General features: G+C 38.7%; 1 protein-coding gene across 2 annotated transcripts in view; it reads left to right on the top strand.

Moving 5' to 3' along the window:
- SLC7A11 (solute carrier family 7 member 11) overlaps positions 1-14,882 on the top strand; it is a 71,279-nt gene that overhangs the window by 12,328 nt on the left and 44,069 nt on the right. For both annotated transcript variants that reach the window (XM_058838771.1, XM_058838772.1), the window contains exons 4-6: positions 3,857-3,982; positions 6,100-6,199; positions 9,340-9,384. In XM_058838771.1, coding sequence (XP_058694754.1) covers positions 3,857-3,982; positions 6,100-6,199; positions 9,340-9,384 — 271 coding nt within the window. The remainder of the gene's footprint in view (positions 1-3,856; positions 3,983-6,099; positions 6,200-9,339; positions 9,385-14,882) is intronic.

The raw sequence follows: 14,882 nt of genomic DNA, 5'->3' as shown, positions 1-14,882 counted from the left end.
GATTTTGTTATTCATGTATAGCTGTGTGTCTGTGGGAAGGAAAGAGATTGTGAAAAACATGCTTGGTGTTTCCATTGTGTTTGATTTTTTATGAACCCCATTTTGTTCTCCCTCCACACTCCTCTTGGTTAGGATTCATCTTGATTTTATCAATGTATTTAGGTAATCTATGCTCCCCTCCCCATAGAGTCTGTGGAGAAAGAGGAAAGAGTAACTTCCTGAAGGTAAACAATCTCATCTGGGATAGGCATCTCAGAGAGGTATTGTTATTCATCCTCTGAAGCTAACTGTCTCTTCATTGAGGATGCAGCCACACTTAATGTCTGACTTTTAGTTAGAAAAGTTAGATCCGAGTCCTCCTTTTACTGCCCTTTCTCTGAGAAACTGCTGTTCCTTCTGATATTTGCTGTGATCCCTTATCAGTGTCTGCAATCAGTTTCTCTAAATATCTCCAATAGGCCCTGTTCTGAAGGTTCTAATGGCCATAGTCCCAGAATATAATGTCCTTTTTGAACCCTGGCACAGCTGTCATCATCTTTTCTTGATTTTTAGCAGTTTTCTTCATGACTCCACTTCCCTATTGCCTTTCACTACCCAGTTGCTAACACAACCAGTTACTATGGTGCTGGTATATGATACTAGTGTAAGCTCCACATTTCTAGACAAGTGTTATCCACATAGAATCATTAAGACTAAATTTATTATTATGAAATACTACTACTATTATTAATAGTATATGATGAGCAATAATGTATATTATATAATATTATATTATAAAGAAGGCTGTATACTTATAGCTTAATAAGTACCATGAAATAAAATTTAAAAAAAAATGTAAAACTGGTCTGGAATTTTTCAAGCACTTGTAAGCACTTAAGTTTCAGCCCTGCAGCCTGAATTACTACTAGAACAGTCCTCCAATTCTGCACTTATTCTTATGAAGGACCATCAAAGGACATTTGTATCAAGGGACTTTTACAAGGGTAAGCAGTGCTAGGTGTTCTGGTTTCAGCCAGGTCAGAGTTAATTTCTTCTCAGTAGCTGTTACAGAGCTGTGTTTTGGATTTGGAATGAGAATGGTGTTGGTAACATACTGATGTTTTGTTTTTTTGGCTAAGTCCAGTTCATCAATAGTCAAGGACATTTTTTCCCTGCCTCCATGCTTTGCTAGTGAGGACGTTAACAAAAGAAACTGGGAGGGGACATAGCCAGGACAGGTGATCTGAACTGACCAAAGAGATATTCCACACCATAGAGCATCATGCCCAGCATATAAACTGTGAAGATTTAAATGGAAGGACATCTGATCTGGGTTTGGGAATGAGGGGTCTGGCTCTGTTCAGTGGGTGGTGAGCGATTGTATTGTGCAGCACTTGCTTTTTTCCCTTTCTGTTATTATTATTTATTTACCATTATTACTGTGTTTTACATTGTTTTCAATTATTAAACTGTTCTTATCTCAACCCACAAGTTTTACATTGGTTCTTCTCATGCACCGGTGGGTGGCAGGTGAAAGGGGGGGAGTTGAGCAAGCAGCTGCCAGGTTTAATTTCAATTTGGGCTTAAACTGTGACAATAGGATAAGGGGAAATGGCTTCATACCGGAAAAGGGCTGGTTTAGATTAGACACATGGAATAAATTTTTCTGATGTAGGTGGTAAGACACTGGCACAGGTTGCCCAGAGGAGTTGTGACTGCCCCTTTCTTAAGTGTTTGAGGCCTTACCATCCAGTAACTTTCTCATATGTGTATCAGGAAGGTGAAACCAATGCATTAGAAAACCTGGAGGAGCTCTCTCCACTAATGTTACCTATCTGACCTGTGTAAGATGACAGACTGATTGCTGCAGTCAACTTAAACTCTGGGTAAGCAGGATATCAAATTGCAGATTCTCTTACATGAAAGAAATCCTCCTTGAAATTTTCTTGTGCTCTGGTCCGTGCCTAGGCTTCACTTTCTACAGAATAAAAGTATGATATCCTGAGTCTTCTAGGAAAATTAAAATAAGCAAGTGCTTGACTATGGCACTGGATTATTTTATAACTTTAACACTTTCAGTGAAATTAATATTTTAAATATATTTTGCTGAAATGACGGTTGTTAGTCTTACTGGTAATCAAGCCCCAGGAAAAGAATGGGAGGCTCAAACAGCACTAATATTCATCAGCAACTTAAAGGGATCTTTCAAAATTTAAATTAGTCAAGATATGTCAGTGTAATATTGGAACAATAGAGCAATGAATCAGGGCCCTGGTATTTTCTGTTCCCTTTCAAATACAGATATACAAGGAAGCAGAAAAGCAAAAAAAAAAAAAAATAATTTTGGGTGTCAAGTGAAACTTTGCAGAAGTCCAAGTGATTTCTTTGTGACTTCAGAACACTTCAGCTCTGAAATATGGTGAAATACAGAACTGAGTAAAGATTTTGATCTTCAAGGTCCTTTTCTGGTGAAAAAATTGTGTTAGATGATGTTGTGAGTATATATTGACTTGTAAATAGCTCATTTGAGAGTGGGACTGTCTCTCTCCCAAATAAAAATTTTGGAAAAATGCTTTCTTTTTTTCCCCCTGGAATTTTTATTTTATTTAAAAATATATTAAAAATTCACTGGTATCCAGATTACTTAGAATTTTCTCCCTGTTCCATTAAACTCAAACTACTTTCAGTTGAAATGAGAAGATTTTTTTAATATTTTTTGACCTCACTGGTGAAGAGAAACTGTATAAAAGACTTGAGATAAATCAGTGGAGTTTTTTTTCCAGAAAGCCTGTGCCATGCTAGATTTACAGTGCTAGCTCCTACAAACTAGCAAATTGTGTTTTTGTGTGTCTCGAGATCTGTGATGTGGCTGATGATTTTGATGATTTACATAAACTGGTACTCTTGAGAGAGCTTGAATTACAGGAGGATTGAGATGAGGAGCTACTTCATTAGCTCCATATGATGGCAAGAAAGAGAAGAATATGCTTGACCGTGTTTCCCTGAAGCAGCAGGGGAAAGAGATTTTTTTATCTAGTAAAATAGCTCCCATTTTCCATTCTTTAGGGAAATTTTAATTTTGTTTTTAATACCTAAACTTCTGTTTAAGTAGAATAGAATAAGTGGCACTAAAATGACGAGACCTGCCCTCCTCCTGTCAGTCAGTGCTGTATGAAATGCTAGAAGATGCTGTCCCTGACCCAGAAGGAGATGCGAGCTGACCAGGCAGGGTGAAAAAACCCTTCTCTGATCTCTCCACATGCTGGTGAGCTGCAGACCTGGGCTTTGTTTTCAATAAGTAAAATGTCTCTGTTTCTTCACTGATTGCTAGCAAGGGTGGGCACAGCACTTGTGCTCTGGCCCTCCTGCATCTCTGGTGGTACAGCAAAAAGGAGGGGCAAACATGGAAAAGAGGAGCAGAGGTAAAGCAGTTACAAATTCATGCGTGGCCTAAACAAGGGTGAGAAAATTTAATATGGTTATTGTTATTGTTTTATGAAAAATACAAATCTCTACTTGAAGCAGCACAAAGAAATCTGGAGTGACAAGAGTTGGGCAATTAATTTCTTTCATCCGAAACAGGGTCCTGCCAGTCAGTTATCTATTAGCAGCTGACAATTATGGGTCAATGAAGCTGTAATTTGGTGTGTTGGGACAGATGGATGATCAGTGCAGTGGGTGAGGCGTAGAGGCTCAGCTCAAGCCTTTGGTGTGGTACCTTGAAGGGGGGTGAGAGAAGTGGGAGGACAAGAGCTGGAGAAGGTTATCAGTGTGTATTTCCTTTAATGCATCAGAATCTGTTGTTTGTGTGACCTCTCTGCTGGCAAAGAATTCTGTGACAATTTTTTCTTTCTGACTTTTCTTTTTCCCCTCACAGCACTGGTGATGGTCCTGAATAGCACAAGTGTCAGCTGGAGTGCCCGCATTCAGATGTTCCTTACCTTTTGTAAGCTTGTAGCAATTCTGATAATTATAGTCCCTGGAGTTATCCAGCTAATTAAAGGTACGAAATGAAAAGTAAATGCTTTTAAAGAGCTTTTATCTTATTTATACCCTCCACAGTCTTTCCCCACTTGCCTCTACCACATAATGCTTACAGCAGCAAAATCTCTTAATTAGTTTGTGCTTGCTTAATTGAGGTTTGGTACTGTCATGTCATTGATTAGAGTGGAACTACACTGGAATGAACTGGTATTTCCTTTAGCATGCCAATAAGACTATTCCAATCAGACTCGCTTTTCAAAGGAGCAAAAGACTGCTCTTCTCTGTAATCTGTCTTTGGCCTGAACTTTGTGAAAGGGGCGGGATGGGATTTAAAGGCAGATGTGCATACACCTCCCCAGACTATGTGCCCTGTCCAGGCAGGATGTCTCCTCTAACTGTGCTAGTCCCTAGTCATGGTACATGTGTGTGCTGGTAGAGGGGGCTCACAATTCACAGAACCACAAAATCATATGGTGGTTTGGGTTGAAAGGGGCCTTAACAATCATCTAACTTAAAACCTCTGCCATGGGCAGAGATATCTTCCACTAGGCCATGTTTCTCAAAGGCCCATCCAAAGCCTTGAACACTTTCAGAACATACCCAGCTTCTCTGAACAATCTGTTCCAGTGCCTCATTACTGTCACAGAGAAGAATTTTTCCTAATGTCTAATCTATATGTGCCCTTTGTCAGTTTATAGCAGTTTCCCCTTGTCCTGTCAGTATATGCCCTTGTAAAGGCCCTCTTTTCACTGACACCTGCTCAGCTGCCTGTAGAAACTTTTTTATTCCTGAGAAGCAGGTGTGAGATGGTGACAAGCCCCAGGTCACCCTCCTTACAACAGCTACACAGAGCATAAGCAGCCATTAAGCATAGCAAGGCAGAATAGGGAGGGAGCACTCTTGACTGTATTGGTGACAGAATTTACCTAACGAAAACTATCACAGTTTTTGGTTATGTCCCAGGGGATACTCTTTTCTGATGCTCACAAACCCTCCCCCCCAAGTGAAGTCTTGTGTTAGTGTTATAGTAAGCTCTGTTTCTCCGGGACAGATGGCTCTCTGTGGTTAATATAGACTCTGAAATAAAAGTTTTCCTGTGTAGCACTCTGCTGATTCACTGTTTTTGTTTTCTTGTTTTTCCCTTTCTTTCTGGCATTTGCAATGCCATTTCCTGTTGCACATGACACATGAAATGTGCAAAATTTCTCTCGGTTCCTATCTGCCCTCTTTTCATAGACCTTTGGAGCATGTCAAACTCAGGTTTGGTTGGGGATTGTTGCCCTGAACTAATGTCTAGTTGACTAGTGTCAATCAGTGTCCCCGATTCTCCACTGGGACCTTCCTCTGGCCACAGTTTCTCCCTTAACCAAAAAGTCTATGCTTCAATGGGAATTCTGACTGAGGGCTCAGTCAAAACAGAGTAAAGGGTAGAGGATATGACTCATTGTTTAACTCTGTATGACTCATAATTTAACTCTGAATTAATTTTCTTCCTGTTCCGTATCTATGGAGGATCATTGCTTCTCAGGAAATTTGGGATATGGTGGGGACATAAAGCACTTTGTAAATGAATAAGAGCATAACAAAAGTCTTGCATATTTGCATTTATAGATGTGTAGATAATTCTTAATTGATGTAATATTAGTACAGTATTGATTATCATGGTTGGGAGCTACTAAACTAATTTTTCAATAGTAGAAATGTTTTAAAATTTTGGGCTTATTTATCTTATAAATGTTGCCTCTGAATTAAATGCTAGCAAAGGTCCTTCTGATTAAACTGTTGAACAAGTGAAATTTTCCACATCAAAATCTACTGAGCTCATTCTGCTCTTTCATGTAAGCTGATCTAAGTCGCTGCTGGAAATGACAGAGCAGTGAGTGTCATCAAGCTCAGAATGCTTTGAAACAAACTAATAGGTCAAACTCTCCTACTGCATGAAGACAGATGCCACAAAGCCTTTTTGCTGGCAGATTATGGCTGCAAGGATTGGGTCAGAATTTAAGGTTAAGGGCAGAACTCGATGTCAGTGAACTGTTGGCTGATTTAATGTTCCATGATGTGTTATATTTATTTTCTTAGAAGTAGTTATGACCAAAAAGCTTATTTTTCAACATTTTTTTTTTGATTTTGCAGGAGAAACACAGCACTTTAAAAATGCCTTTGCAGGGAATGATGCCAGTATTATGGGATTACCACTTGCTTTCTATTCAGGAATGTATGCTTATTCAGGCTGGTAAGTGGATAAAACTTACATATATTTATCCTGAAAACGAACACTAATATGCTCTAACAAAGACATTTATTTTATGAAGCTGTGAGTATCACATTCTACATCTTCTGCGAAGCTACATCATACAACTAGGGTAGTTCTTACTACTGTTCCATATGCTCAGTGGTCATTGTGCAGGCAGCTCTGCAAAGGAAAGATTTTTCTTTTCAGTGTACAATTATATAAACATGCACTGACAACCAAAATAATCAAACCACAAGAAAGGAATATTCTTAATTTTTCATTAAATACTTTAATAAAATAATAAAAAAATAATAAAATAAAGCTTTAATTTTTTTTAGTCAGTAATTACATAAAAAACAAATCTATTGTTCTGTTACAAAGTTGTGTGGCCCTTAGCCTTGCTTTGTAAAAGAAGTATTTGACAAGTAAGAATCAGTGAGATTGGTGTGGACCACAAAACAGAATAAAAATCTCTAGATTTTTGCACTTCTTGCCCTGAGAGATTTGAAACTTAAAAGAAGTGCAACTGGCTTCCACAAAAGTCAAGTGTGATTGACTGTGAGCAGAAGTATGGGAATCTACCTTCAGATATTCTGCTTAGAACTTTCAAATTCTTTCTCTCTTTCCCCTCCAAAGTACACAGCAACTGCTTTGTAAGGTGCTACCACTTCTTGAATCTGCCTGTACAATTTATTCATGCTCATGAGGGCTCCACATTGTACAGTGCCAAAGGGCTTTTGCAGCAGCAGTGTTGGAGGAAGAAGATAGACTGCAGTGCACAGAGTGGGCTTATTTTTAGATAGCTTTGTCTGCAGGTCTTTCCTTTGCTTTCCATAGGCTCATAGGCAGCCAGGTTCTTTACCTTGCACAAAAAACGAGGGCTGCAAGATAAGGGGTTTATTTATTCAATTTGGAGGGACAATGGGCTGAGCATTGGAGTTCTCTGCCCATCTGTAACTCCCTGGTTGCAGGAGCATTATAAATCTGCATGCTGAAGTATGAACAGAACTTTATATATTAAATGGCAGCGGCGGGAAGGAACCCAAGAGAGTCCAAAGCCTTTATCTGTGATAGATATATATGAAAAGAGCCTGGCATTTTGAAGCCTCAGAGAAATGGAATTGATTATGTGAAGCATCTCTACTTCCCCCTCCCTTCTATAACTGCTTTTGTCTCTCATATCCATACATGTGATGGTTTCTCACTTTTTAAGTATTAACCTAAGTTTTTGTATGAAAGCAATTTTAAAAGCTCTTTAATATTATTCAGTTTCTTTTCTGCAAAATGCTTCATCAAAATACTGTTATTTTCCCCATATATCTTCACCATTTTTCACATAATGGTTCAAAGCCTTACAATAAAAATTATCTTTTTTTTTCTCTTTACACCTTTTGACTTTTATTTCAAGGTCCTTATTTGCCACTTATAAAAGAAGTTAGCAGGAAAAAGACCTATTTTGGCTAGTGGTTCTTCCCAGCTGTCTATTTTTCTTTGTCATCACCTAAATTCCTCTGCTCTGGAGGAGCAGATCATTAAGTGAAGTGTCAATATCCTTGCACTATCAGTTTCATGGGGCTAAATCAATACAATCAGCTGAATGTGAAGAAGTGTTGCAAGTGCTGGTGATGCAGGTAGAATTTTATGCATAGCTCAAAAGACTGTTAGCTTTTAACTGCTAACTTTTAATGATACAACTTTGAAGAAAAAAAAGAAAATCAGTATCTCTTCTGTGTGTGGGTTCATCCTACCAAGAACAAGTGTAGACTATTAGGTACGTAAAATTCCATCTGGAAAAGAACAAATGGAGAAAAGAATGCAAGGAAACATGTCTTTGCATCAATGAAAGGACTGATGCTGGGCTATCACAAACAGTTTGTGTTGAAAGGGACCTTAAAGATAATTTTGTTTCAGCCCCTTGCCAAGGGTAGGGATACTTCCTACTAGACCAGGTTGCTAAAAGCCCCATGCAGCCTGGCTTTGAACACTTCCACGGATGCAGCATCCACTGCTTCCTTGAGCAACCAGTTTCAGTGCTCCACCACTCTCACTGTAAAGATGTTTCCTCCATATATCTGTCTTCTGTGCTCTATGCACTAGGAAGTTTAAAGACAAGTACTGATGTTTTTGGATAAAGTGACAAAGAATTTCATGTTCAGTCACAAAATCACTATTTTTAAAAAGCCATCAGCCAACGTTAAGTTGTTCTGCTAACCCAGTTCTGCTCCAAGACTTGAGATGGGGCAAAGCTCCCAGACTTTCTGTCATATCAGTTACCTGTTGTTTATTCAGTGCAGCACTGCTGGCTCAGGTGCCATTCGTCTTTCTGCACAAGAGCAGAAGACCAGCATAGGCACTGTATTGACTGCTCTGTTTAATTAGACAAGATCTGACTCTAGGCCTGTCTCCAAGCCAGGAACAGTTGTGATCCAGTCAGGCACAGACCTAGTGCTAATAAATGTAGAACAGAGGGTTCGGTGACCTTGAGGCTTATGGTTGCTTTGTATGCAGGGCTGTGCCTGGTGAGCAGTTCCTATAAATTCCCATACAGAGCTATCTCTTGAATGCTACTGGAATATGATCAGAGTGCAACCTGTACTGGAGGTTGTCCAAGAGCGTGCAGGGCTAGCAGCCTGTGTTTGAGATTCTATACAAGTTCTTGGTTTAGGAGGGATTTTTCTAAGACTTTCTAAGGCTTCTAAGTTATTTGTATTGTTAAGAAGCCCTTGCTGAGTACTCTGATAAGACTTCTTGCCAATATAATCTGAAACCATAAAAGGCAGCAAACAAAAATGGAATATAAAATTTGAAGGGTGCATGTGTGTGTGTATGTATATAATTAAACCATTACCTCCATAGTATGTCAGGGGAAAAAAGTAATTACACACTGATTTTACATAGTTATTGTCTCTTTCTTTTCCTGCTTTGTTGTGTTTTCTGAGAAATTCCTTCCTGAGCGTGGAGATCAGGGAAGGTTAAATATCACTCTCTCCTTAATTCAAACATGGGCCTGCAAAGCCTACTGTAATTAACAGCAGTGATTAAATAAAAGCATCTTCTTGATTCTTAGTGAAAGAAATACAGAACAAAAATATAAGAATATAAGAATAAATCTTATAATACATTTTATAACTATTTTCTAGGTTTTACCTCAATTTTGTTACCGAAGAAGTGGAAAACCCTGAAAAGTATGTACTTAATGTTTTGCTTGACTTTTGAAAAATGGTAGCGGAATTTAAAATATTATAAAAGTAGTGATCTTCAGAAGTTCTGTATGCTGGTCAAGCTGCTTGCCTTCCAGCAGATCTGGTATCTAATTGAAGATTTGCTATTTTTGGTCTTTTGTGACCTTATTATATATTCTGCTTTTATGTACACAGAAAACAGAAAATTAAGTAGATCTCTAGGGCTCCAGTTCTCCCCCTCAGCATACAAGTAACTATCAGTGGCTCCTTTCAGTAGAAGTTACTGATATCCTGTCAGGGAAATCTTGCCCAAGAAACTTACCTACTGTAATACTTGTCAGTTTTGCTGTGTTTAAATATTAATCAAATATTTAGTTCTACTTATTTTAGTTGTCTCAGAAATGCAGGATCTTGAATACATATCACATGGCATCCAATCTAATTAAACCGAACATGGGATATGGGTCCAAGCCTGTTTCCAACCAGAGATAAATACTCTCACATCACTTACCTGTAAAACATAGAAAGAAAAGTTACCTTGTTAGGGAGAGTTTGATTTGTTCCATCTATTTTGGTAGATATGTTTTGGTATGTGGGGCCAGTAATAAAAAGCTACTAACATTTTCTAAAAGTTAGAGAGAAAATAAGCCTTTTCAGATCAATTTGTTTTCTTTCAGGAAAAGAAACTATTTACTTGATAAAGAAATTAATGGCTAAATATAATTTACTTGGGTTTTAAAAATAAGATAGCTGGCTGGGTACCAAGTTATTTTTTTATTTTAAAAGGACCCCCAGCACTGTACACTGAGATAATATGAATCTGAGACATATGGGAAAAGAAAACCCCAAGCCATTGATTCGGAGCATGCAGAAGGTTTTTGCTAGTTTCTTCAAAATTTGAACCAAAACTGGTGCTGTTTCAGAGGCCTGAAAATCATTATAAGGAAATGGATAATAAAACATGAGGCTGGTAGAAAGACTGGCAGATTTCCATTGTTTCAGTGACTTGGAGATGGGTTATGTGTTACCAGTTTCTTTGATGTGATCAGGATATGTAGAGTGAGAATTGTGTGACTGGAATCTGAGACCACAGATGCAGGTAGAAAATACTGCATTAATATTTATGAGTAATCATTATGGCAAGTACCTATGTACGAATGGCTTTTTCACTGGTAATCTTTGGTTCTGATAAAACACCATTTTAGGAGTTGTGGTTTAGTAAAACATTACTCTGGATGTATTTAAAATGTGTAGATGTGTCACCCTGAAAAATTAAAACCTTCTGATAATGTTTTCTTAGTTTTAGTTACTCTCCCATGAAGGTTCTATAAACATAACTTGTTTATCACATTCCTTCTAAGAAACTTCTTTTGATGGACATTTCGCATGACCAGTGTGCTTGGGAAGGTGGTAACTTGATTGTCCAATCCCTGGTCATTGTCGAGAAACTATAAACAATGGAGTCAGAGAATAAAGTGGCTTTTTCCTGTTCTAACACTGAGGAATGTTCATGTGAATCATTTCGTGTCCTTTAGCAACACAGATGTACTTGGGGACCTGGTTTAGTGGTGGACTTTGCAGTGCTGGTTTAATGATTGGACTGTACGGTCTTAGAGGTCTTTTCAAACCTGAAGGCTTCTATGCTTCTAAGTGATTTGTGTCAGTGGAGATCAGCTGGCTAAAGATTCCCTGGCCTGGGACACAGATTAACCCAAACTGGATGATATAGGGTTTAACTACCAAGGATCTGTGCTTTTTATAAAATCATGAGAGGCAGACATTAAAACCAAAAGGCAACCTACAAATTTTTTTACTTTTGAAAAATTGCTGTATGACAGACTGATTTTAAATGTGAAACTAAATGTAGGAGTGAAGGGATTCTGGTCCAGGACACCTATTACTTCAGGAAATTCTGGGGAGATAGGTTAGGAGTGTTGGTTGTGTGATCAAATTCAGCTAGAAGCAATATAATTTGTAAATTATCATGCGATTACCATCAATATAGCGTGATCTTTTTAAACATGCAGATGTCTACACACTTTGGGACTTCTTATACACTTCTGTGTCTCTGCAGTTCTTTTAACTGGAATTCTTGGTAATTTTCATTATAGTTGTTTTGATATATGTTGAGTTTTTTTGTGATATGAGCCAGACGAGTGCCTATTTTTGAACATTTTGCTCTCTGCTGCATAGGACAGAAAAACATAGTTCCTTTCTTTTTTAAAACCTAAGCACCCCTTAAAGCATGATATAGCTCAGCTAAGAGAAGTGGTGCTGGTTCAATCCTGATGGTTTTTTTCCATTGCTATAACTTTTTAATTCTGTTTCTTTTCTTTCTCTTTCTTTTCTGATTCTGCTGTGCTTCTTCCACACTTTTCTTCACTCCTGGATTTCTCAGCTTCTCTGAGCTGAGCTCCTTGAGGATACTCCCTCACAGGGAGTGCTGCTTATCTCAGTTCTCTGGATCAGGATGAAAACTCTAAAGCTCGTTAGGATCTTCTTTCTTGTGTTTATTAGGATGTTATAACAAAACTTGGCAGGTCTCTCCATACTTTCTGCACAAGTTTAATTCATCTTGCTCTTATGGCTCAGTTTATCCTTGTAGGCACAAAATGGCTCTGAACTATATAGTTCTTTTATCTTTATACTTATTCTTATCCAATTAACAATAGACACATACATTATTTTTCTTAATGACCCAATGACCTAACACCTGTGTGCTGCACTGCGGCATTTTCTATCCAATCACTTAGTATTACCCAAAAACCTCTAGAAGAAGAACATGAAAAAAGAAAAAGGAAAAGAAACAACATTCTAAATCTTCCATCTTGTCTTCTGCTTTCTAAACTAGCTTAAACTCTAAACTAACTTTTTCACCCAGTGACTTAAGAAAACTCTCTAATCTACACACAGTTTTGGCTTTTCTATCTACCTTTAACAGTTGTTTTCATGTAACACTACAAGAACATGCCCATAAATTTCATGTTGTATGAAATTCAGTGTTCTTCTGGATGTCAGAGCTAGGCATCAGAAACAAGGGCACACATTCTGTGTTTCAGACTCCAACAAATTGGAGCTGGGATGTGAGGGAGGAAGACTAGCTTTTACCATCTTGGAAGAGTTTCTCTGTTCTCCAGGTTATCCTTGGAGAACTGCTGAAGTTATTTGTGCTGCTAGTGAGGATGTAGTACTGGAGGGCAGACCATATACCCTGGCTGGTTTAGTGTATTCCAGGATGGTACTGGAAATGAAACAGCTCAATATTGCTAACATATTATATAACAACATGTTATTGTGATAACGTGTACTGTTATCACAAGGCTCTTAGAGCTTCCCTTTATCAGTCTTCCTCTTGAGGCTACACTTTGATAGGATGAATAGATGCCCAGTTTTTACAATTTCTGTGCAAAGGTATTATATAGAATAGAAGAGAGTAGGATTTTAAAAATTGCTAAATAAGTGACAGGTGAGGGTGAGGCAAATGGGTTGTTACTGTCTGTGCTGACAGAGACCTCTGCATCACCTGTAAATGGGGATTCTGGACTCCTTTGAGCTGAAATAAGCAATTAAAAGAAAAATTTGGAACATATTTTTTTATCTGGTTGCCACCTGTGAATGGCTCTGTTGGAAAGATGTCCTGAACCGAGGCCTGCTCTATCATTGTTCCCAAAGCTACAGAGCAAGTGAATAGTGTGCATTAATCTCAGTGGCAACTGTCTCAGCTCCCACTAAATCTAGTGGAAATGTTAGATGAGCCACTAATTGTTCTGCTGTTGTTATATAGGCATATATTAAGACTCAACTGGTTTTTAATTTTTTATTTATTCAGTTTTTTAAAAATTAAAATGCTGTCTTTCATTCTTGCTGTGAGCCTTATGTTAAAGGTTGCACTGAGCCACCTGGCCTAGTGGAAGGTGTCCCTGTCCATGGGCAGGGGACTTGGAGCTACAACTTTAAGGTCCCTCCCAAACCGAACAATTCTGTGATTCTACTGTACTGTATTTCTTTGTAGGTATGATGTAGCTTATTTTAAAAAGGAAGAGGAAAGTGCAGGCTTTAACCACTTAGAGCTTGTAACAGCTCCAGGTATGCAATTTGTAATGTTTGTCAATGATTAGGATGAATGCAAATTACGTACAGCAAAAGAGGGTGAGCACAGTGAGGTCTTCTGCCTTGAACCTGCCAAAGTAAATATTTGCCTGAGAATCAGTCACAGTTGTGCATTTCCAGGTCTGCAACAGCTTTCTAAGTAACTGAGGTAAATGATCAGCTCCATGCCCGTGTGAACCAGGAGGTTGCAAACCCCTGGTGAACGTAGCAAAGGGATGTGCCAGATTTACAGCAAATGGATGGCAGGAATGCTCTAGCAGAGAATGGGGATGGGGCTTTGAGCAACCTGGTCTGGTGGAAGGTGTCCCTGCCTATGGCAACAACATTGGAACAAGATGATCTTCAAGGTCCCTTCCAACCCAAAACATTCTGTGGAGGTGGGCCCTAGAATATATCCTGAGATGCATTAAAGGCAGAAGCATCTGCTATTAGACATTAAGTTTCCCATCTGTTATTAGACATTAAGACAGGGATTGCATTTCTTTCTGTGGTGTATAGCACCAGGAAAAATTTTTTAAGTATGGCGTGTGTCACTGGGAATGCAAGAGAGAGGCAGGGAAAGGGGGATGCTTGTGTCCTTGCCCAGTCCCCTTTGTACTCCAAGTGGTTGTTTGTAGAGGCAGGAAGGGCTTTGGATGCTGTGGGAATCTGTGGAGGTGCAACTGCCTGCCTGGGCGCAATAAATTCCATGCTGTCTTGCTTTGAAAAAGACAGGTGTCTTCTAAGGAAGGCAGAAACCTCCACTGAAATAAATAAAAATGTAAGCCACCACCCCCCAACCCCCGCTTCAAAATATTATAATCTTGAAATCAAGGTGCTCTCAGGCAAAGATATGGGAATAGGAATAACAGGTCTTTACTAAGGAAGTTTTATCACTCCTGCAGTGAGACACAATGGCCCATTAACAGAAGAGATCCCCCTGGAGGGAGGATGGATCATAGAAGGGGTAAAGAACACTGCCCCACCTGGCTTTAATAGATGGCAATAGAATACATACTTTTGGTTACATCTTGCATTTCAACCCAAGACACATAAGTAGGATAAATACTATGGGTCTTAGACACTGGGGTGGTGAGGCAATATGAAACCCTAGAGAGGGAGAGCTGAAACAGAGACAGTTGGGAATGAGCAAATCAGGGAGCAAGCACCCTTTGCATTACAGAAGGGAGAAAAAAAGACTTAAAAATCTCAAAGTGAATGTCATTACTTTCTGAACAGAATTTTGGAAGTAGTGTTGAATTCTCACTTTGGAAATGCCACTGGTCCTTCTTTTGTTTAAGGACATTATTATAACCTAAATTATCATAAGATGTAAAAGTAGCTGTTCTGCATCTCACTAAACCCCCTTTTGGTGTCTAATAATTAAACCTGAACTCATGTCTTTATTCCTC

The sequence above is a fragment of the Poecile atricapillus genome, chromosome 4 (genome assembly GCF_030490865.1).
Source record: "Poecile atricapillus isolate bPoeAtr1 chromosome 4, bPoeAtr1.hap1, whole genome shotgun sequence".
Taxonomy (NCBI): Eukaryota; Metazoa; Chordata; class Aves; order Passeriformes; family Paridae; genus Poecile; species Poecile atricapillus.
The sequence above is the reverse complement of the archived record's forward strand: the minus strand, read 5'-3'. Positions and strand labels throughout refer to the sequence as shown.